A 22,131-nucleotide genomic window follows, 5' to 3' on the forward strand; every position below is an offset into this window, starting at 1 on the left:
GCAAGCATGTGACATGGCTGTGACCACTTCCAACCATTGATATTCATCATTTTCAGAGTGCCTTCATACTTTTTGGAGCCATTTTCAGACTTTCAGAGGGTGTATTCAGACTTAAGAATCAGAAAATCAGACTTCAATACACCATTTTCTAAGTATTTTCAGGCATTGGAGGGCGTTTTCAGACTGTCCTCAGAAAATCAGACTTTTATTACAACTTTGATATAAAAAATCAGTCACTTTCTGAATGTTTTCAGACCCCCAAGTGATATATCCAGACCTAGACATTCATTTTTGGGCTCCAAATACTTGATTTTCTGAGTTTACATGGGTGTCTTCAGACTTAGCAATTATGATCAAACTTATCGTAAGTCTGAAAATCGGTTTTTCTTAAGGAAAATCTTCCAGAGTTCAATCCGGACCTTCATATTTTCCAGAATTGGTGTTACAATTTTCTAAGCTTACCTATCACATGTTGGGACAAATGTCAGGAACAAAGTCCCTATGAGGTTCTAATTTCCACTCAACACATGATGTTCAGGGACAATGAGTCTGGATGAGGGTCGGATTTCCACTTGAGTACGAAATTACAAAGGAAGGAAGTTGTCCAGATAGTCATCAAATTTCCACCAAGTGAAGAATGGACAAGGATAATGCGGATGGTTTTGAGGAATGATCAGTCCATATGTGAATGAATTTCCCACCAAGGTTGAAGTTAAGTTTATCATACTAGTGTTTGATTCAATGTTTATCTGTTTTGCAGGACTGTTATGAGGAAAGGAAGCATGATGATCAAGGCTTGAGGTGAAGGAAGATGCGCAATGCGGATAAGGAAGATCAATACTTCAAAGATTGGATGGGAATTCAGGATAGAGATTCCAGAAGGTGAAGATGAGGACTAGGTCAATCATGAAGAAGACTTCACCTTGATGATGAATAAATGAAGGAAAGCAAGTTCAAGACATGAGCACAAGGGATTTCATATCAAGAAATCCGGAACTACATCAAGGATTTCCAATATCAAAGTGTGTCAAGGAAGGAAATATTTTAGGATTCCAAGATTGGGAAATTTTTCCAAACATAAGGAGGGAATAGTTCATGGAATTCCTTAACATAAGGATGGAATGCAAAATATCATAAGGGATTCCAAACATTGTGAAGATGAAGAATGTACAAGGCAAATTGATTAACTGTGCAAGGCAAGTTGAGGTGGCATCCTAGTCACCATCTGTTCGATCAAAGGGTACCAAGTCAACATTCATTCAAGGAGGGAATAGGTGACACATGGCGCTACATCAAATATTATTTATCTTACCTACCCTCATTTCTTATTGGCCAATGTAATGGTGGTTGTACAAACCCTAATTAGGGTTTTATCTTGTAACCTTGGTGGTTGATCTTGAATCAATCTGAGCCATCCATTTCTTTTGAGGCTCTATAATTTTGACATAACAAAAATTTTAAAATTAGCCATTGCAAGATGAAAACAAATATGTACCTATAATTTTTGGACCTCTTTTAGGCCCCAAAAAGTTTCAGATTTATTTTTCTAACCCTAAACCCTAGAGGGGCTTTCAAAAAATGCAGAAATTGTGATTTTTTTTCCACAACTAGATTTAAGAATCATATGGTTTTTGTTGATGTGTTTTTAATGCACCTCAAACATAGAATAAAATACCAAGGTATTCTATCCTCCTCATTCATATTTGTGATGTTGTCTCATTTGAGTTATCCCTTGAACTGATCTTTGAGTTGAGTTGAAAATTCTCTGTCTTGGTGAAGTCCTCTTTTGCACTTGGTTCCCAATCTTGCGTATATTGAATCTCTTCATTATTGTGCTTCACTCCATATCCACTTGCTATCAGTCCTTTATCTTCTCTTGAACTTGAATCTTGATTCCTCCTCATAGCATCGTTTGAGTTTCTCCATATAGTGAAGTCCTTCACTCCACACTCCATACACCAAATTGCTTGCATCCAACCTGAAAAAGAAAAAGAAAACATTTAAATCTTGATTATGAATGAAACCTTAAGTACACTCCATACACCAAATTGCTTGCATCCAACCTGAAAAAGAAAAAGAAAACATTTAAATCTTGATTATAAATGAAACCTTAAGTAAGCAAAATGCAAGATAATTCACAAAACTTGTTTCATGAAACCCTTCAAAAATCTGGAAATTGTCCTTCACATTAAAATTTCAAGGAAAATTGTTTAAAATCTGCAAATTTGACCTCAAATCTGATTGCTAAGACCTGAAAGGATGTCTTGAAGACCCTTCTTTACAAGCGATGAGGGCTTTGATCTGTGATCAGCCCTTCTCCTTAATTTTCTGCGATTTTGAAGGTCTGATTCCCTTTGGTAAATTCGCTGGTCTGCCTATTTGCTCTGCCTGAGATTGAATTGTGATTTAAATGTTTGAATTTCCTCTTTCCCATGCCTCCTTATATGTTTGTCAAGCATCCCCAATAGGGTCGGCTGGGCTGTCTTTTCTGTTAAGGATGTAGCCTCATTCGGATTGAAGCAAGCAATATATTATAAGTAAACTAATACATACATATATATGTTTGAATGGAAATATACACACACACACACACACACATTTATCATTTCAATTAAAATCGCATACATATATATATTGAATGAAAATAACATTAACATATTGCTGACTGCCTTACGGCAGATTAATGACTATTATCATCGTATCATCTGATGACTATCAAAGACATGTTCGATATTACTATCGTCGAATAGTTATGGTTAAGCACGATAGTATCGAGCACAATAAATATATCGGTGGATAACTAATATATGGTGAAGCGTTATGGTTACGTAGGGTCATGACCCTACGTGGCATAAAGCCACATAGGGGTCATGCCCCTACGCAGACATAACCCTTCACCAATATATATATGTGCCCAATGATATCGATGCTTGCTGTTAACATAATCAATAACTGTGGCAATTACGTTATACAACAAGTAGTCGATAATTAAATCGGTCATTATTTGACAAAATCAAACATATATATCAGTAATCAATATATACATATCAGCGATCACTTTGGAAGTCTGTTCTTACTATATAGCATTATTCTTACTGTTTTTCTCTATCACTGATCTATATTCCTTAACATGGTATTTTGAGCCAAATTGGTAGAGAAATAAATAAAAGATAGTGACATTTTTAATTAAAATTCAGACTTGCATTCAGAATCAAAGGAAGAACAATCATGGTGAACAGTGTTAGAGTGGAGGATAGACTCGAAGGCGCATCCAACTTTGTCTCATGGGAAATTCGAATAATAGCAATTCTTCAAGAACTTGAATTGGATGCATATATAGAAGAAGACACAAAGATGCCCGAAGACGAACCAAAGAAAACAACCTGGAAAAGACACAACAACAAGGCCAAGAAAATAATAATTGATGCTGTTAAAAATCACATTCTTCCTACCATATCAAAACTAACTACAACTTATGATATGTTCAAGACCATCCAAAATACATATGAAATAAATAATGCAAGCAGATTGCTTACTTTAAAACAACAATTGATGCATATCAACATGAACAAAGGAGAAACAATCACATCCTATTTCATGAGGATTTCAGAGTTGAAAGACCAATTGTCAACTATTGGAATCAATGTAGATGATATGGAGCTATCTCTAATAGCACTTAAGGGATTACCTTCCAGTTGGGAATCCTTTATTCAAGGCATTAGTGCTCGACCTACACTACCGAAATTCGATCAACTCAAGAACGATTGCACTTAAGAAGAATCTCGACTAATTACAAGAGGGATGGGTCCAAACAAAGAGGGAGAAATTCAAGCACTACATGCTAACACAAGCAACAAGGGGAAGAAAAAGAAGTTCAAACAGAAGAGAGGAAATAATCACAAAAATAGAGACTTCTCCAAGATTCAATGCTACAAGTGTGATAAATTTGGACACACTCACAGGTTTTGCCTAGAAAGAAAGAAAGCCCAAGCAACCATAGCTGAAGTCAAGGAAGTAGAGAATCATCTATTCTTCTTAGCCTTATCAAGCAAACTAAATTCAAACAAACATATGTGGATAATCGATAGTGGAGCATCACGATACGTAACCGGATTTAGAGATCAATTCGAAACCTTTGAAGGGCACTCAACTGAAGAAGTTACAATTGGAGACAATTCTTCCTATCCAGTGAAAGGAATTGGGACCCGCTCAATTCAATTAAGAACAGGAGTTACATTGCAATTGAAAGATGTTCTTTTTGTACCGGGTATCAAAAGGAATTTGGTCTCTATTTCAGGACTAGCTGATCAAGGATATCGCGTCACCTTCCATGAAGATAAAGTTCTACTTTGGCCTAAAAATTCTAACATAAAGAATGCTATTCCTATAGGATCTAGAAATGGTAGTTTATATAAACTATGCAATGCTAAAAAACATGCACTAAATCATGAAGTATCAAGTTCTAATGAAATTTGGCATAGAAGATTAGGACATCTTCGGTTTAGTGCCCTACCTTCTATAGGAAAGATCATCACAGGATTACCTAATCTAAAATCTGATCATGTTGGAACTTGTAAAGGATGTGCTCTAGGGAAGAACTCAAAAGGGTCCTTTCCTTCAAGTGAACACAAATGAAATGTTGTACTAGAACTTGACCACACTGATTTGTGTGGTCCAATGTCATTACCATCACTAGGGGGATTTTTGTATTGCGTGATGTTTGTTGATGACTACTCTAGGAAAACTTGGATCTATTTCATAAAACTCAAAGAATCAAATGAAGTGTTATTGAAATTCAAAGAATTTAAAGCCTTAGTGGAAAATCAAACTAGGAAGAAAATAAAGACTCTAAGATCAGATAATGGGGGTGAATACATCTCTGAAAATTTTAAAGAATTCTGCATTTCTGTTGGGATTAAGAGGGAGTGTACAGTACCTTATAATCCTCAACAAAATGGAGTCGCAGAAAGGAAAAACAGAACCATCATCTAAGCGGCTAAAGACATGATGTATGATCAAAATCTACATATCTCATTCTGGGCTGAAGCCTCAAATACAATTGTGTACATTCAAAACAAATGCCCTCATTCAATCTTAGGGAATGTAACACTTGAAGAAGCCTGTACAGGGAATAAACCAGATTTAAGCCATCTAAGAATCTTTGGTTGTCATGTGTATATTCACGTTCCTAAAGAAAAGAGGACCAAACTAGAACCCTCCGGGAAGAAAGGCATATTTGTTTGCTACAGTGAAACCACTAAAGGATATAGAGTCTATATTCCAGGACGAAGATCTATTGAAATCAGTAGAGATGTCAAATTTGAAGAAGATGCTGCTTATAACCTCTCTCTAAGTGCAGAAGATGATCAAATCACAGAATCAGATGAAAATCTTACAATTGAGAATCAGAGAGAGAATAGCATAGAAGATCATGAACCTCAAATTTCAATCATCTAATTTTGAGAATGCTGAAAATCCTAACAACAAGAAAAGACCACTATGGGCAAGAAAGATGATTGAAGAAAATAATGTGGAACCTAATGAAATCTTCAGAGAGAATAAGAAAACAAGAAGTCAATCATGCTATGTTGCACTCATGACCGAGCTTACAAAATCTGAACCACCAAATGTTGAAGAGGCTTTAACATATCAAGCTTAGAAAGATGCAATGATTGAAGAATATCAATCTATCTTAAAAAATGATGTCTGGGACATTGTATCTAGACCAAAAGACAAATCGGTTGTCTCTTCAAAGTGGTTATTCAAAATCAAATATGCACCAGATGGTAGTATTGAAAAACACAAAGCCAGATTCGTTGCCAGGGGGTTTTCTCAAAAGGCTGGAATTGATTACGAAGAGACATTTGCTCTAGTTGCCCGATATACTTCTGTAAGAACCATTATTGCCATTGTAACGTCTAAAGGGTGGAAGATACATCAAATGGACGTAAAGACCGCATTTTTGAATGGTGTTATTGAGGAAGAAGTATATATAGAACGACCTGAAGGCTTTGCTACCCATGATAGAAACCTCTATGTGTGTAAAATGAAAATAGCTCTCTACGGCCTTAAGCAAGCTCCCAGGGCATGGTATGAAAGGATAGATAGTTATCTCTCCAAGCTAGGACATTCCAAAAATGAAGCAGATCCTAACATATACTTCAAAATATCGGATGGTGACATGTTAAAACTTGTTCTCTATGTTGATGACTTGTTGATAACAGGAGAAGATCATCTTATTGCAAAATGCAAACAAGATCTTGTGGCTGAATTTGATATGAAGGATCTAGGTCTTCTGCACTATTTTCTTGGTTTAGAAGTATGGCAAAAAGAGAATAATATTTTCCTAAATCAAGGAAAATACATCACTGATATCTTGACCAAATTTGGTATGATGGATTGTAAACCTCTATCCACTCCAATGGAAACAAATCTTCATAAGCTCAAAAGTGAAGCAGTAGATTCAAAACCTACAGATCCTACATACTATAGACAAATTATTGGATCTCTTATGCACTTGGTAAATACTCACCCTGATATTTGTTATGCTACTAATGTGTTAAGTCATTTCATGTGCGAACCTAAGAATTTTCACCTAATGGATGCTAAGCATATTTTGAGATACTTGCATGGTACTATTGGACTTGGCCAGAAGTATGAAAATGTTGAGATACAACTCCAAGGGTATTTTGATTCCAATTGGGCAGGTAGTTCCATTGATCGTAAAAGTACAACAGGGTGCTGCTTCAGTCTTGGATCGGCTATGATATCCTGGTTTAGCAGAAAACAGTCAATAGTTGCTCAGAGTTCCACTGAAGCCGAATATTTGGCTGCCTCCATGGGAGCTCGTGAAGCAGTGTGGTTAAGGAAATTGCTAGTTGCACTATTTGGGAAGCCCTTGAACCCCACTGTGTTTTAGTGTGATAATCAAAGCTGCATCAAACTTTCTGTAAATCCAGTTTTTCATAATTGATCCAAGCATATAGAAATCCCTTACCATTACATAAGAGATATGGTAGACAAAGATGTTATCAAATTGGCCTACATCAGCACTGAAGAGCAAAGTGCCGACATATTCACCAAACCTCTTGCAAAGTTGAAAGTGGAGTACTTTAGAGGTAAACTTGGTACGACTAAATTATAATTGAAATTTCTGATATTGAATCTCAGTCATATGTAATTTGATATATTCATGAATATTTTGGATGCAATATTGCATCTGTGTGTTATATCATGAAAGGTGACGATCTTTCATGTGATGTATGTGTAAGATTGCTATTGTAAGGTGACGACCTCAACAATAGCTTGATCTGTTATCAAGATCGACTACATTAAGTTGCTGTCCCGGAATGTGCTGGAAATCTTGATAGTGAATTTGTTATATTTGAGTTATTGATTTGTTGTCATTAAGTGTTGTCCTGAAATATGTCGGAGATTATGATAACAATCATATCATGATTGACTACATTAATTTGCTGACTCGGATGTCATGATATTATTGCTCCCGTGATAATGACAAAAATTAATATGTTGAAGAACATAATACCTGTGATAATGACAATCTTACAGTGGTTATCAAGGTTGTTATCTGATAGACTTCATGTAGTTGTTGTCCCAAAGTGCTGGAGATCAGATAATCCATATCTCCCTGAGATATGAAGTTTTCACTGGTAAGCATTACTGAGTGAATGTATATGCTCATGCCAAATGAATATATATCTAGAATGTTGTTCCTTAAACATAATTATGAAATTCAATCCTCCTTTGCTAAGAGGGAGTGTTAAGGATGTAGCCTCATTCGGATTGAAGCAAGCAATATCTTATAAGTAAACTAATATATATATATTTATCATTTCAATTAAAATCGCATATATATATTGAATGAAAATAACATTAACATATTGCTGACTGCCTTACGGCAGATTAATGACTGTTATCATCGTATCATCCGATGACTATCAAAGACATGTTCGATATTACTATCGTCGAATAGTTATGGTTAAGCACGATAGTATCGAGCACAATAAATATATCGGTGCCTAACTAATATATGGTGAAGTGTTATGGTTACGCAGGGTCATGACACTACGTGGAATAAAGCCACGTAGGGGTCATGCCCCTACGTAGACATAAACCTTTGCCAATATATATATGTGCCCAATGATATCGATGCTTGCTGTTAACATAATCAAAAACCTGTGGTAATTACGTTATACAGCAAGCAGTCGATAATTAAATCAGTCATTATTTGACAGAATCAAATATATTTATCAGTAATCAATATATACATATCAGCGATCACTTTGGAAGTCTGTTCTTACTATATAGCATTATTCTTATCGTTTTTCTCTATCACTGATTTAAATGTTTGAATTTCCTCTTTCCCATGCCTCCTTATATGTTTGTCAAGCATCCCCAATAGGGTCGGCTGGGGTGTCTTTTCAATTCGAACCCCTTGATCTTTACCCTTTAGCCAACTTGTAAACAAAACTTACAAATGTGATTTGAATTCATTTAAGTGTTTGGGAAATGTGAGGGTGGAAATTGGCACCTCATAGGGACAAATTTGTCCCAACTTTTCTTTGATCCACACATGGGTTCGTACCCCTTGGAGATAGGTCAGATTTCATAGGGATTATTTTCGTTTTAACTTGATAACACCTTGGTGGAATAATGATATGTATAAGGACAATTCCATCCTTATGAAATCCGTTTAGCTTTTGGTTTTCTTCACCATACCAAGAGTGGAAACCCGATCCTTATAGGGACTCCTTATTCCTTAGGATTTCACATTACCTTTGCACATTTATTTCCAAGTGGAATTTCGACCTGAGTAAGGACAAATTTAGTCCTTCTGAAATTCATCTTACCTTGGCAACTTGTGGAGATTCGATTGGAATAAGGACAATGTTAGTCCTTATGAATTTCGCTCTACCTTAGTACATTTACCTTCAAGGGGATATTTGATCATGATAGGGATAAAATCAGTCCTTATGGAATTTGTTGTTCCCTTGCCAGTTTATTACCTTGGGGGAAAATTGATAGGTATAGGGATGATTCAGTCCCTACCTTTTGCTCAATGCTTGCTAGGTACTTTGTCTAGTGGAGATTCGACCTCTATAGGGACAAATTAGCCCCTACTTTTGTCCCAACTTTTGATGTAATCCCCCTCACGTAAGTTGATCTTTATACTTTGAGTGGAAAATCGAACCTCATAGGGACTTTTTGTTCCTTACTTTTGTCCCAACTTGCTTCAAAATCCCTTCATCTCCCACTTGAAGTGGAAATTTGATTTCCATAGGGACAAAATTGTACTTTGATTTCATTTCTTAGTGGAGTTTGTTTCATACAATGAATGTTTTGGCATTTCCCATACAAGTGTTTCTTTTACACAATTGTCTACAAATTTTTGCGTATGTCCATAGTTTCTTTCACACAGTGATCTGTCTATCCTTCAGTATTTCCTGACTTTCTTCACTCTTCCCACTTTTCTTCAAATGTTTATCACTCACGATCAGTGTTGTACCCTTTCCAGGCTTCACCAACACCATCAACTTTTTTTGATACCAATATTGATATGGATTGACAATGAAGAAATAAGATTGAGAGAAATCACGAGGCACCCACAATGTATGTGGGCCCGATGTTTTTTTATTATATCAAATGGGGGTAACCAAGTAATAACCTAGAGTTATAATAGGATGTTATATATTATGTAAATGAACATAACATACACAGTTATAAATTTAAGCATATCTTTAATAGGCACATCACTTTCCAGAAGTAGAAATTAGAAACTGAGATACACATGCATGAGTTCAATCCCATCTATAGTCACAAGGGAATAAAGTTAATACTTCATATATACATCAATCTATGCCAATGGATATGTGTAATGTGAGTGCTAAGAATGATGATGATGCCATTGTCAAATTAAAAGCTATAATTATATTCACAGAACAGGTACTAGAAAAACTTACAATCACGTAGGTATCTAAGAGGTGAGAAGAGGAAGAAGTGATTGTTGTTGGGGAGATGAAATATGAAGAATAATGTTTTACACAACTTTTGATAGATTCAACACAAATTACAACTTCAACATTGCCAGAATCCTCAGTTTTCTACATTGGCAATACAAAAACCTTCTCAGCTAAGTTCTACACCTCCCACGTTCCAAGTATCTGAGAATATTGTTGATTGTTGTGTTGGAAGAGAAAAGTCAGGAGTTTAAAGAGCTCAAAGATAAGTTGATTGTTGTGTTGGAAGAACCAATCGTGATATTTGAAACTTAATAGCTGAAGTTGAATCTGGTTTGAATTAACTACACACTCTTCTTTTTGAGTTACAACAATGTTTGAATAAAGGTCATGGGATTGAGTCCATGTTATGAGCCACACTAAGGGATGTATTCTAGTCAGAGAATAAGATAGAACACATTACCAAGGTTATAACATCTATGGATGTGAGATTCACATCAGAATTGGATGTTAAGGTTGTCATAACAGCTACAAAAAGAGTCACTAGATACAACAAAAGTAGAAGCAATTATAAAATGACCCACAAGAATATTGTAGGGGTATATTAATAAAGTCATGCAATTATTTGAAACCTCTAGGATTACACAATATAAAAAGAATTGATGGGAACTGGTTGTTAGCTGCCAAGTTAAAAAATTTGGTGATTATATTCGTTTTGGGGTTCAAAAGGAATGTCTCTGAGACTCGAAAGAAAATTAATGCAGAAGTTCATGACTATATAATAACCTCAGCCAAAGATTAGAAAGGATTCTAGTTTTGTCAGAGTCCTTTTCTGAGATAGTGCAGAGTTTCATTGAGATCTTGATCCTGGGAGCATAGTTTAAAATATAAACCATCATTGATATAGCATAGGTTGATCAAGATTATTTTGTTTGCAAAACCAGTAATGACAGGAAAATGTCTGATAGTTAAGTCTAAGTTAATCATTTGATTTTGTGTTGGTAATTATTAACGGCTTGCTTTTCAACTGTTGGCTGAGGCTGTGCCAACCTAAAAAACATATAAATACAGAATTCAATCTTGGAAACAAGGTTGGGAATTTTTATTTTTGTAGCATTTTTTATACCTTTCTGAGGTGACGAATGTTCCTGCAGATTACTTCCATAAAATCCAGAGTTTGTGTTATCATGGACGTGTAAGTTTGTGGATATATATATATATATATATATAGCATATGCTGTGCTGTGCTGCTTGTATGATTGGTCTTGGATTTTGATTACATCATTGGATAAATGAATGGTTGTCTAAGTTTGTGCTATTCAATTTATCTGGTTATCATCTCATTTGTACTATGTTTTGTAGATATGAACTTTTGTTGTTTTTGCTGAATATAATTTTCTTTAACTGACATTGAAATGGGTTCAAGGTTTTATATGATTTATAATTTGTTCAATCAAGTCTCTAAAATAAAAAATCTCTCCTAACCCTTGCCTCTTCTTGTTTTTATTGTGCATGGTAAATTCATAGATTGTTTAACATTGGATTTTTTGTTTGTTTTCTTTTGTGTTTTAAATTACTTTGTGTTTTTTTGTAATGAACCTGATCAAGGTATGGCAAATTGTGCATTGGATAATTCTGATTGTGGCTCTAAAACCAGTAAGGTATCTTTCCTTTTACTGTTGTGCATCAGATAACTTATCAACACTATGAAACAATTGACAAAAGTTTGCAGTTTGTGCTTTTTGGACACTCAAAAGTTTGTTATGCCTTATATAAGATGTTATCAAGAAAGGCTATGGAATTGGAGAGCTTTGAGGTTATCTCTATGTACCTCAGAATGTGCTTCGTGTGTTCTCTTGTTACCTTAGAACATAACATATTCCTTACACTGTATACTGTCAGGGCAGTTCTAGCAAAGGTAATAACACTCCTCATCAAGGATACATGTAGTTAGTTCATAAAAGGACAACTGGTGGAGAATGAAGATGAATTGGAGACTGACATTCTACAGCTTGGTCTATATCAATTGCCTTTAGTCTTGTGCCACACTTAAATAGATAGGTTGGCCAACGTATTTTACTGTGAACACCCTAATAACAGAAGACTTCAGGCATTTGTTGCAAATATTATCATTTACCAAACTTCTTAAACAGAAAACATATAGTTGGAAGACAGGCCTGCTTTGTAATATTGACTTAAAGTAGGATATTCTCAGGTTAAAGTTAGTTGTCATTCTTCAGCTCCTGGGCATGTATAGAATATGCTACTAATTCCTACTTGGTGGAATGTCTAGGTGAGTCATAGCTATCATATTGTTCATAGATGGGAACACATCTTGATCAAGCTGCATCTAGCAGCAGGAGATATCTTTCCCCTGATTGCTATCTTAACTATTATTAATACCGTATTCATCGCTGTCTTAAATCAGCAATCTCATTATTGTTATTTCGCTATTTATAGTTAACAGTTTGCATGTTCGATATTCTACGTAATGATTCTTTTAGTTAGTATCCATTTGTTAATGGATGATTAATAATGGTTGTCTACTGGGTGTTAGTGGATCGCACCCCTTCCTTGATGTGTCACCCTGACTGGAGTCATGACTTTTCACGTCTCTTGAACGGGTATTTTATCCCTTCAATCAGGGGCATTAGGATATATGATCGGTGAGTGATATGCTGTTCATATACTTGCAATACCTGTGAGTGATCTGCTGTGTATAATCGTGTGATGCCTGAGAAATACATATGCTGTGTGGTTCGTAGAAAATATTCACTGTGCACATACATGTGATCTGTGTGGATTATATGCTGTACTTATTCACCCAGCAAACACAAATAACCAATTAATCATATTGGAGGAAACTAGCGTCTAAGGGAGAAATCGATATCCTCAGCATATTGATATATTGCTTCAGATTAATACAAAATCAAAGAAACATTAATTCTGCACTTCTGCCTATTTAAATTCTGATCCAAAAATTTAACATGGTATCAGAGCGGGTCTAAGTAAAGATCGTGATCAGAATTATTTAAACATCGTGATCAGAATTATTTAATATTCTTCTCTTCTTCTTAGGGTATCTATCTTAACACCGAAAATGGTGAACGGACTCAATGTTGAAGATAGATTTGATGGTGCCTCTAGCTTCACCTCTTGGAAGTTTAGAGTCCTAATTGCATTAGAAGAAAACGATATTCTCGAGTTCGTACAGAAAGAAGTGCCTGAGCCTTCCGATGAGACTAAGAAAACACAATGGAGGAAGAATGGCACGAAGGCCAAGAAGATATTAATTGATTCCGTGAAGGATCACCTTGTGCCTATTATCTCCAAGTTGAAGACAGCTAGAGCAATGTTCAAAACTTTGGAGGGATTATATGAGATCAATAACACCGACAAAGCTCTTGCTTTAAGGCAACTTCATCACATCAAGATGGCTAAAGGAGATCCAGTCATCTCTTTCATGAAGATTACTGAACTAAAGGATCAACTATATGCCATTGGAGACATAGTTGAAGATAGGGACTTAGTCATGTTGGCACTTAACGGTCTTCCCCAATCTTGGGATCCTTTTATCCAAAGTATCAATGGAAGATATAAGCTACCAAAGTTTGATCGTCTTAGAGCAGATTGTATTCAAGTGGAATCCAGGTTGGCAGCAAGAGGTATTGGTCGTAGCTCTCACAATGAAGACAATTATGTTCTTGCTGCTCAAACTTCAAAGAGGAAAATAAGAGAAGGGAGAAAAGGAAATTTCAAGAGGAATAGAGATAGGAAATCAGATGCTGCTCCTGAATCAAAGAAGAAGGATCTCTCCCATATTCAGTGCTTCAAATGTGACGAGTATGGTCAGTATGCTAAAGATTGTCCAACAAGACCAAAGCATCATGCCTCTACTGCAGATATGAATGATGTCTCTCCTCTGAAGGAATCAAGAGATAATTCAAGTGGATTTCTATTCATCTCTGCCCTATCAAGCAATGTCCCAATCGATAGTAGCACATGGTTGATTGATAGTGGCGCTTCACGTCACATAATAGGTTATAGAGAACATCTTTCAGAATTAATAGAAAGAGAAACTCACCTTCAAGTGGTAATTGGAGATGATGCTTGCTATTCAGTAAAAGGTGTTGGAAACACCTCTCTTCACCTAGATTCTGGAATCCCTCTTCATTTGAGTGATGTCTTGTTTGTGCCAGGAATCAAGAGGAATCTTGTATCAATTTCAGCTTTAGAAGACAAAGGATATCAAGTTGCATTTTCTGAGGGAAAAGTTCTTGCTTGGCTAAAGAACTCTAGCATCAAAATAGCCCAAGTGATTGGTGTTCGTCAAGAGAGTTTATATAGAATTTCCATTCACCCAATTCAAGCGTTGATGCATGATTCCACCAGTTCAAGTGAGCTATGGCATAGGAGACTTGCTCCTTCACTTTAGAGCTCTTCCATCCATGGAGAAGATGGTTACCGACCTTCCAAAACTTAGTTAATGATACTTGTAGAGGATGTGCAATGGGTAAGAATACTAAGGGTCCTTTTCATAGTAGTGAAAGTAGATCAAAATGTATTCTAGATCTTGTTCATTCTGATTTGTGTGGATCAATGTCTATAGCATCTTTGAGTGGTTTTTGGTATTATGTAATTTTCATTGATGACTACTCTAGAAAGACTTGGATTTATTTTTTGAAGAATACTAAGGGTCCTTTTCATAGTAGTGAAAGTAGATCAAAATGTATTCTAGATCTTGTTCATTCTGATTTGTGTGGACCAATGTCTATAGCATCCTTGAGTGGTTTTTGGTATTATGTAATTTTCATTGATGACTACTCTAGAAAGACTTGGATTTATTTTTTGAAGTCTAAGGAATCTGAAGAAGTGCTTGAGAAATTCAAAGAATTTAAGGCTCAAGTAGAAAATTTGTTTGGGAAAAGGATCAAGGTTTTGAGATCTGATAATAGAGGAGAATACACCTCTGGAAGTTTCCGTAATTATTTCTGTATTGAGGCAGGGATTAAGAGGGAGTTTTGTGTTCCTTACAATCCCCAGCAAAACGGAGTTGTAGAAAGAAAGAATAGATCCATAGTTGAGGCTGCCAAAGCTATGATCCATGATCAAGACTTACAAACCTTCCTTTGGGCAAAAGAACCCAGAACTGCAGTGTATGTTCAGAATTAAAGCCCTCATCGAATATTGGGGAACATGACTCCTGAAGAAGCATTTACAGGTGTGAAACCTGAGGTTAGTCATTTGAGAATCTTTGGTTGTCTTGTTTATATTCATGTTCCAGAATTTACAAAAGTCTACAGGATTTACATTCCAAAACAGAAACAGGTAGAGATCAACAGGGATGCCACTTTTGAAGAAGACGTTGCATTCAAAAGATCTAAAGGTTCATACATGGAGATAGATAATGAAGACCACGAGATTCCTCAACACATGGACCTTGATCATACTCCCGAGATTCAGAGGGAGTCTACTGAACCTGAAGAGGCTATTGATCGAGTTGAGCCTTTGGAACCTACTGATTGTTCAAGAGATATTGCTATAGGTTGAAAGAGACCTCTATGGGCTAGACAGGCTATGCAAGATGCAAAGAAGTATGCAGCTCCTAGAGGCACATTCAGAGAAAGCAAAAGACCACAAAAGTTTCCAGGCTATGTGGCATCAATGAGCCACATCTTTGAGTCTGAGCCTTCCAGTGTTGAGGAAGCATCAAATCAACAAGTATGGAAAGATGCTATGACAGAGGAGTATCGGTCCATTCTCAAAAATGATGTTTGGGATGTTGTGCCTAGACTAGAAGGGAAATTAGTTGTATCTTCTAAGTGGCTTTTCAAGATCAAGCATGCAGCTGAGGGAAGCATTGAAAAATACAAAGATTTGGGGCAAGAGGATTCTCTCAGAAAGAGGGAATAGATTATGAGGAGACCTTTGCTCTAGTTGCTCACTATGCATCCATCAGGACTATTATTGCTATTGCATCAACTAAAGGATGGAAGCTACACCTACACCAAATGGACGTAAAGACAACATTCCTTAATGGTGTAATTGAAGAAAAAGTGTACATTGAACAACGAGATGGGTTTGTGATTCATGGAAAGGAATCACATGTATGCAGATTGAAAAAGGCATTGTATGGCCTTAAACAGGCACCTCGTGCTTGGTATGAGAGGATTGATCGATACTTGATGAGCTTGGGATTCTCCAAGAATGATGTAGATTCAAATCTCTACTTCAAGGTAATTGATGGTGAGACTCTAATATTGGTTTTTTTATGTTGATGACTTGTTTCTTACTGGAGAAGATCATCTCATTGTCAAATGCAAGGAGTTAGCTTCTGAATTTGAGATGAAGGATTTAGGTCTTATGCATTACTTTCTAGGATTGGAGGTGTGGTAGAGACCCAATGAGATTATTCAGGAAATATACTACAGATATCTTGAAGAGATTTGGGATGATGGATTGCAAATCTATGACTACACCAATGGAAACAAATTTGAAGAAGTTAAATGAGTTTGCAGCTAGTTCAGATCTAGTAGATCCTACTATGTACTAGCAGTTGATTGGATTGTTGATCTATCTAGTCAATACTAGACCAGACATTTTCTATGCAGTGAGCGCCCTCAGTCAGTTCATGTGTGAACCAAGGCAAATTCATCTAGTTGCAGCTAAGCATATCTTGAGATACTTGCGTGGCACAGTTGGATATGGTTTGAGATATTCTTCCAATGTAGATCTAAAGCTACAAGGCTACTCTAATTCTGATTGGGCCGGGAGCATAGTTGATAGGAAGAGCACCTTTGGGTGTTGCTTTAGCTTGGGATCTGCCATGATTTCTTGGTGTAGCAAGAAGCAGTCTTCAGTGGCACTAAGCATTGCAGAGGCCGAATATATTGCAGCATGTGTAGCAGCTCGAGAAGCAGTGTGGTTTCGGAAGCTCCTTGCAGGATTGTTTGGACAAACATTGGAGCCGATTGTCATTTATTGTGACAATCAGAGTTGTGTGAAGCTATCTATCAATCTAGTGTTTCATGACAGAACAAAACATGTTGAGATCAAATACCATTATATTAGAGATATGGTGTTGAGGAAAGCAATTCAACGCAAGTATATTTGCACTAATGAAAAGACGATTGATATTCTCACCAAGCCTCTCTCTAGAGTGAAGTTTGTGCATTTTTGAGACAAGCTTGGAGTTGTGGAGAATGAAGCCCTTGCTTAGTGGGAGACTCAGCATCAATGATTTTTTGTGATTTGCTATAATGCATCTTTCTCTTTGAAAGAGAAATTTGAGGTGAAAGCCCTTGTCCATCTCTGAGCCGAAGATGTGGTTCTTTCCATCCTCTGGGAGTAGCCATGGTGGATGTCATGTTGAGAGACTCCATGACAACATCACGTTGAGAGACTCTGTGATGAATCCTTTGTACTTGTGTTTTTTTTCCACACATGGGAGTAGCCATGGCGGACGTCATGTTGAGTGACTCCATGACGACATCACAGTGAGTGACTCCGTGATGGACACTTGTGCACATATTCCTTTCTACACATGGGAGTAGCAGAGAAACGTGACTTGCCTGGACTCGGCGAGTTCGGGTCCGAGTCATGCCCCCTGAGTCTGCCGAGATCGGACTCGGACTCGGACTCGTCCAGGGGGTGAACTCGCCAGACTCATCGAGTTGGCGAGTCCCGTGCCTAGGACTCGGCCGACTGGCTGGACTTAAAAAAAGGCCAAAAACCATTAAAATTTTTTTTTTAAACTTCTTTTTGTTGTTATTTATCCTTAGCCCCTAAAAGTGAACTTCATTTGATTCATTTGGCAAAATAGGAGGAGAAAAGTGAGTTGTGAAGAAAAACAAGGGTGCATTGAAGAAAAATCAGCAAGAAGGAAGCTCAAGATTTCTTCCATTTATCTCATTGGGGCTGCATTGTGTTTGGATTTGGTGCATCAAGAGTTGGATAGGAAGAGTTTGCAGCTCATTTCAAGCTTGTTGTAAGAGGTAAGATTGTTTTTTTTGAGATTTTTTGGTTTCTTGTATGCAAAAATTTCATTTTCTATTCATTTCTTTTGAAAGTTTTACATTTTTTTCCAAAATCTTTTGTATGTTACTATGTAGGGTTTGTAATTTTTTTTAAAAAAAAAGTAGGGTTTGAAATTTTGATTAAACCCTGCATTTAAAAAAAATAAAATTTACAAACCCTACCTTAGTTTTTTTGAAAAAAAATGTACAAATTCACAACAAAGAACGAATGCATTAATTTTTTTTGTATTTGTAATGTCTTATGACTTATAATTTATTGCAGCAACCTTCATTTTCTTATTTGCCTCAAGTTTCACAAAACTATCATACAATGTCTTCTTTTAGACCCCCAATTAGAAATGACCCCGCTTGGAAATTTCACGAAGATTTTCCTAAGCAAAGAAAGTGGCAGACAAAATGTATGTTTTGCAAAACAATATTCCATGGAGGAATCTATAGATTGAAATACCATATTGCTTGTGTGCGTGGCCATGATGCCGACCCATGCATTGAAGCAACGACTGAGGCATACACGAGTGCTATGTAATGGTTGAAGCAATTGAAAACAAAAAGAAGCAAAAGGAGGATCTCGCGGCCATTGGAAGTGGGACAGCTCTAGGTTGTGTTGGAGGGCCTTCTTCTATGCCTCCACATTGTCCCACTCACCATGCTACTGTTGGTGGTAGTGCTTCTTCTTTTGCAGGTGCCACTACTAATGTTCCTAGCACTGCCAATGGTAGTGGGAGTGTTAGCATTGTACCTAGAATTCGTAAATCTAGGTTGGATACCTTCTTTGTGCCTCGCACTACTCTTGGGTCCCAACAGTCGCTTGAGAGCATGGGTTGGAACAAGGAGGTCCATGATGCCACTAAAATGGCAGTTGGCAGGTTTTGGGCCTACAACAGTGTTCCATTCTTTACAACTAGGTGAATGTTTTATGTTTGATTGTTTTAATTTTGATTCTTCGTTTTATTTTTTCTCGTACATACTACATAGTACATAGTGAGTAGTCATGGTGGACATCACGTTGAGTGACTCTGTGATGAACCCTTCTTCCACAAATGGGTGTAGCCATTGTGAGTGTCATGTTGAGAGACTCCATGACATGGATATTTGGAAAGATACCTCCCTAATTAAGGGGGAGTGTTGATGTTATAGCAGCAGGAGATATCTTTCCCCCGACTGCTATCTTAACTATTATTAATACCGTATTCATCGCTGTCTTATATCAACGATCTCATTATTGTTATTTCACTAACTATAGTTAATAGTTTGCATGTTCGATATTCTACGTAATGATTCTTTTAGTTAGTATCCATTTGTTAATGGATGATTAATAATGGTTGTCTATCGGGTGTTAGTGGATTGCACCCCTTCCTTGATGTGTCACCCCGATTGGGGTCATGACTTTTCACATCTCTTGAACGGGTATTTTATCCCTTGAATCGGGGGCATTAGGATATATGATCGGTGAGTGATATGCTGTTCATATACATGCGATACCTGTGAATGATCTGCTGTGTATATTCGTGTGATGTCTGAGAAATACATATGCTGTGTGGTTCGTAGAAAATATTCACTGTGCACATACATGTGATCTGTGTGGATTATATGCTGTACTTATTCACCCAGCAAACACAAATAACCAAATTAATCATATTGGAGGAAACTAGCGTCTAAGGGAGAAATCGATATCCTCAACGTATTGATATATTGCTTCAGATTAATACAAAATCAAAGAAATATTAATTCTGTACTTCTGCCTATTTAAATTCTGATCCAAAAATTTAACACATCCCATATTTGAAATAGCATTTAGGAAAAAAAATTCAAATTTTAACAATGCACAACCTAATTTTATCAGCAACTTCACACTTAGCCAAATCCAGCTGCCAAGTTAAATTTTGATGCTACATCTAAATGTAATCTAGGTAAAGAGTACTGAGATAGGAATTTTTTTCATGGAAAATGTAATGTGCTGATTTTTTGTGCTGCAATCATGGCAAAATAACCAACAAACTAGCAGAGGCTGAGGCTTTTGTGAATGGTTTCAAATCGGAATTGTGTCTAGGCGGGCAAAATTTGTTTGTTGGATAAGGTTTAACAATATTGTTATCAATACCAAGTGTCATCATTCCTCCAATCGTTGGCTGCTTAAATCGATATGATAGACATTCAAAATCTTTGCTTTGAGAGTCGTTAGTTCATAGTGTATTGTTTTGCTAGTTGCAGCTGGATCTGACCTGTATCATTTATAATGTCCGTTTTTGAATTTCCTTGTTTTGGATTAGGTAAGCAGGGATTTTGAAAGGGCACTGACCCTTAATGGTTAAGACATGGCTCATTATTACAATAATTCAAAATTATTTTTGTAAGGTGGAATGTGGAACCCCAAATCAATTGTCTTCTTTTTATATCTGTTATACAATTTATTGTGTCAATCCTAATGAAATATTCATCTACTATTTCTTTGTTCTAGGTGTCCTTTGGAATAAGATGCAGCAGGGTACAGGCTCCAATATATGTACACTGGGGGTATTATCTTCAGTTCCAATACAAATTCAGGCTCCTCTTCAAATAGGAAGATCAGCTCAAGAGCTTTTACCGTCAACAACTGATCAGTATGGAAGCGGTCAACGTCAATCAGGAGGTGCTGATAAGTCCTCTTTGCAGAGTGAAAAGCCTGCCACTGGATCTCTTCTTGTCTCTTCTGCAAAACTTCATGGCACTTATCCCTTTGAAAATTCCATTATTTTAATAGTGAATGCAAAAATTAACGAAGGTTTTGAGGGGTTAATTGTCAACAAGCCTCTTTCATGGGATGATCTGCCAAATATAGATATACACATAGAACCTACTTTAAAAAATACTCCCATTAACTTTGGTGGTCCCCTCATTGCAAAAGGCATGCCTTTGCTTAGTCTGACACGAGTTAGCAATCTTGAAGACTTCCAAGAAGTTCTTCCAGGTATGTATTATGGAGGACCAGTAGCTACTAGTAAAATCTTGGAGATGATAAAGTCGGGGGAAATTCCAGCTCACAACTTCTGGTTCTTTCTTGGTTTCGCCACTTGGGGATGGCAGCAGCTTTTTGATGAGTTAGCAGCAGAAGCTTGGAATCTAAGCACATACAGAGAGGGTCTTATTCGATGGCCTGCACGCATTACCTAGGAATTCTGCATTGACCCAGATTCATGCATTGCCCATTTTTCCATTAATATTCATGATTTCCAATTATTTCCATATATAAAGTAACTTTCAAACCGTGGGATGAAATACAGGAAATTTTGTGCTATAAATCCATTTCCAAGTCACTGTATGGTATATATCTAGGCATGCAAATCTGCAATTGGGAAAGATGTTTATGATGATTTTGTAAAGGAAGTGCAATGCCTAAAGCTAAAAGGCAGCCCATGACGTTGGTTTCTCTTTTAACATGATGCTTATGTTTCTTTACACACATCCGGCAGTTTGCAACAACCACAGCATATAAAATGTTGCTCCTCAAAATGGGCAAAATTTGTTCATAGTGCTATTCAGGCAACCATGACAGAATATTGATGGCCACCCATTGTAACTTAGGAAGATGTTCAATTTGTTGCAGAATTGAACTTGTCTTGAGCATAGAAATACATTGATCATTTTTATTCATTGTAACATAAAGAAAAAAACAGTTGCTAATGGGTACACATCATTTGTGTAGCATTGAATATGGAAATTCTGTACTGACCATGTAGACAAATGAAATTGAACTTATATGGCCATATCAGGTGGAAACTTTGTACATGAGAAGGCTATTCATAAGATGTCCTAGAGTGGGCACACATCAGTTTTCTATCTTTGGTTGTGGAAAAGTTAGGCCTAAAATGTAAGTTGGGATTAAAAATAATTGAGATGGCTATATATTAGGCTAGCCAAGGAAAATTGAAAAGAAACAGTATTGCAACTATAATTTTTTAGTAAAGTTTATGCATGCATACTTTAAGTACAAATCTCAAATTTAAATACAAAATTTAAATCAATACTTAATTTTCAACATTGAAATTTTCACATATTAAACTTTTGAAAGTTCACATATACAGTTTAAAGTAGCTTTCTAAACCCATCTAATTTATATCAAAATGTGTATAGGTTTTGTT

The 22,131-nt window shown here is 36.5% G+C and overlaps 1 protein-coding gene across 1 annotated transcript in view; it reads left to right on the plus strand.

Moving 5' to 3' along the window:
• LOC131068661 (uncharacterized) overlaps nt 1-21,831 on the plus strand; it is a 97,577-nt gene extending 75,746 nt beyond the window's left edge. The window contains exon 7 of the mRNA XM_058003897.2: nt 20,472-21,831. Coding sequence (XP_057859880.2) covers nt 20,472-21,163 — 692 coding nt within the window. The 3' untranslated portion in view covers nt 21,164-21,831. The remainder of the gene's footprint in view (nt 1-20,471) is intronic.
• The last annotated feature ends 300 nt before the right edge of the window (nt 21,832-22,131 follow it).

Source organism: Cryptomeria japonica, chromosome 6 (genome assembly GCF_030272615.1).
Source record: "Cryptomeria japonica chromosome 6, Sugi_1.0, whole genome shotgun sequence".
Taxonomy (NCBI): domain Eukaryota; kingdom Viridiplantae; phylum Streptophyta; class Pinopsida; order Cupressales; family Cupressaceae; genus Cryptomeria; species Cryptomeria japonica.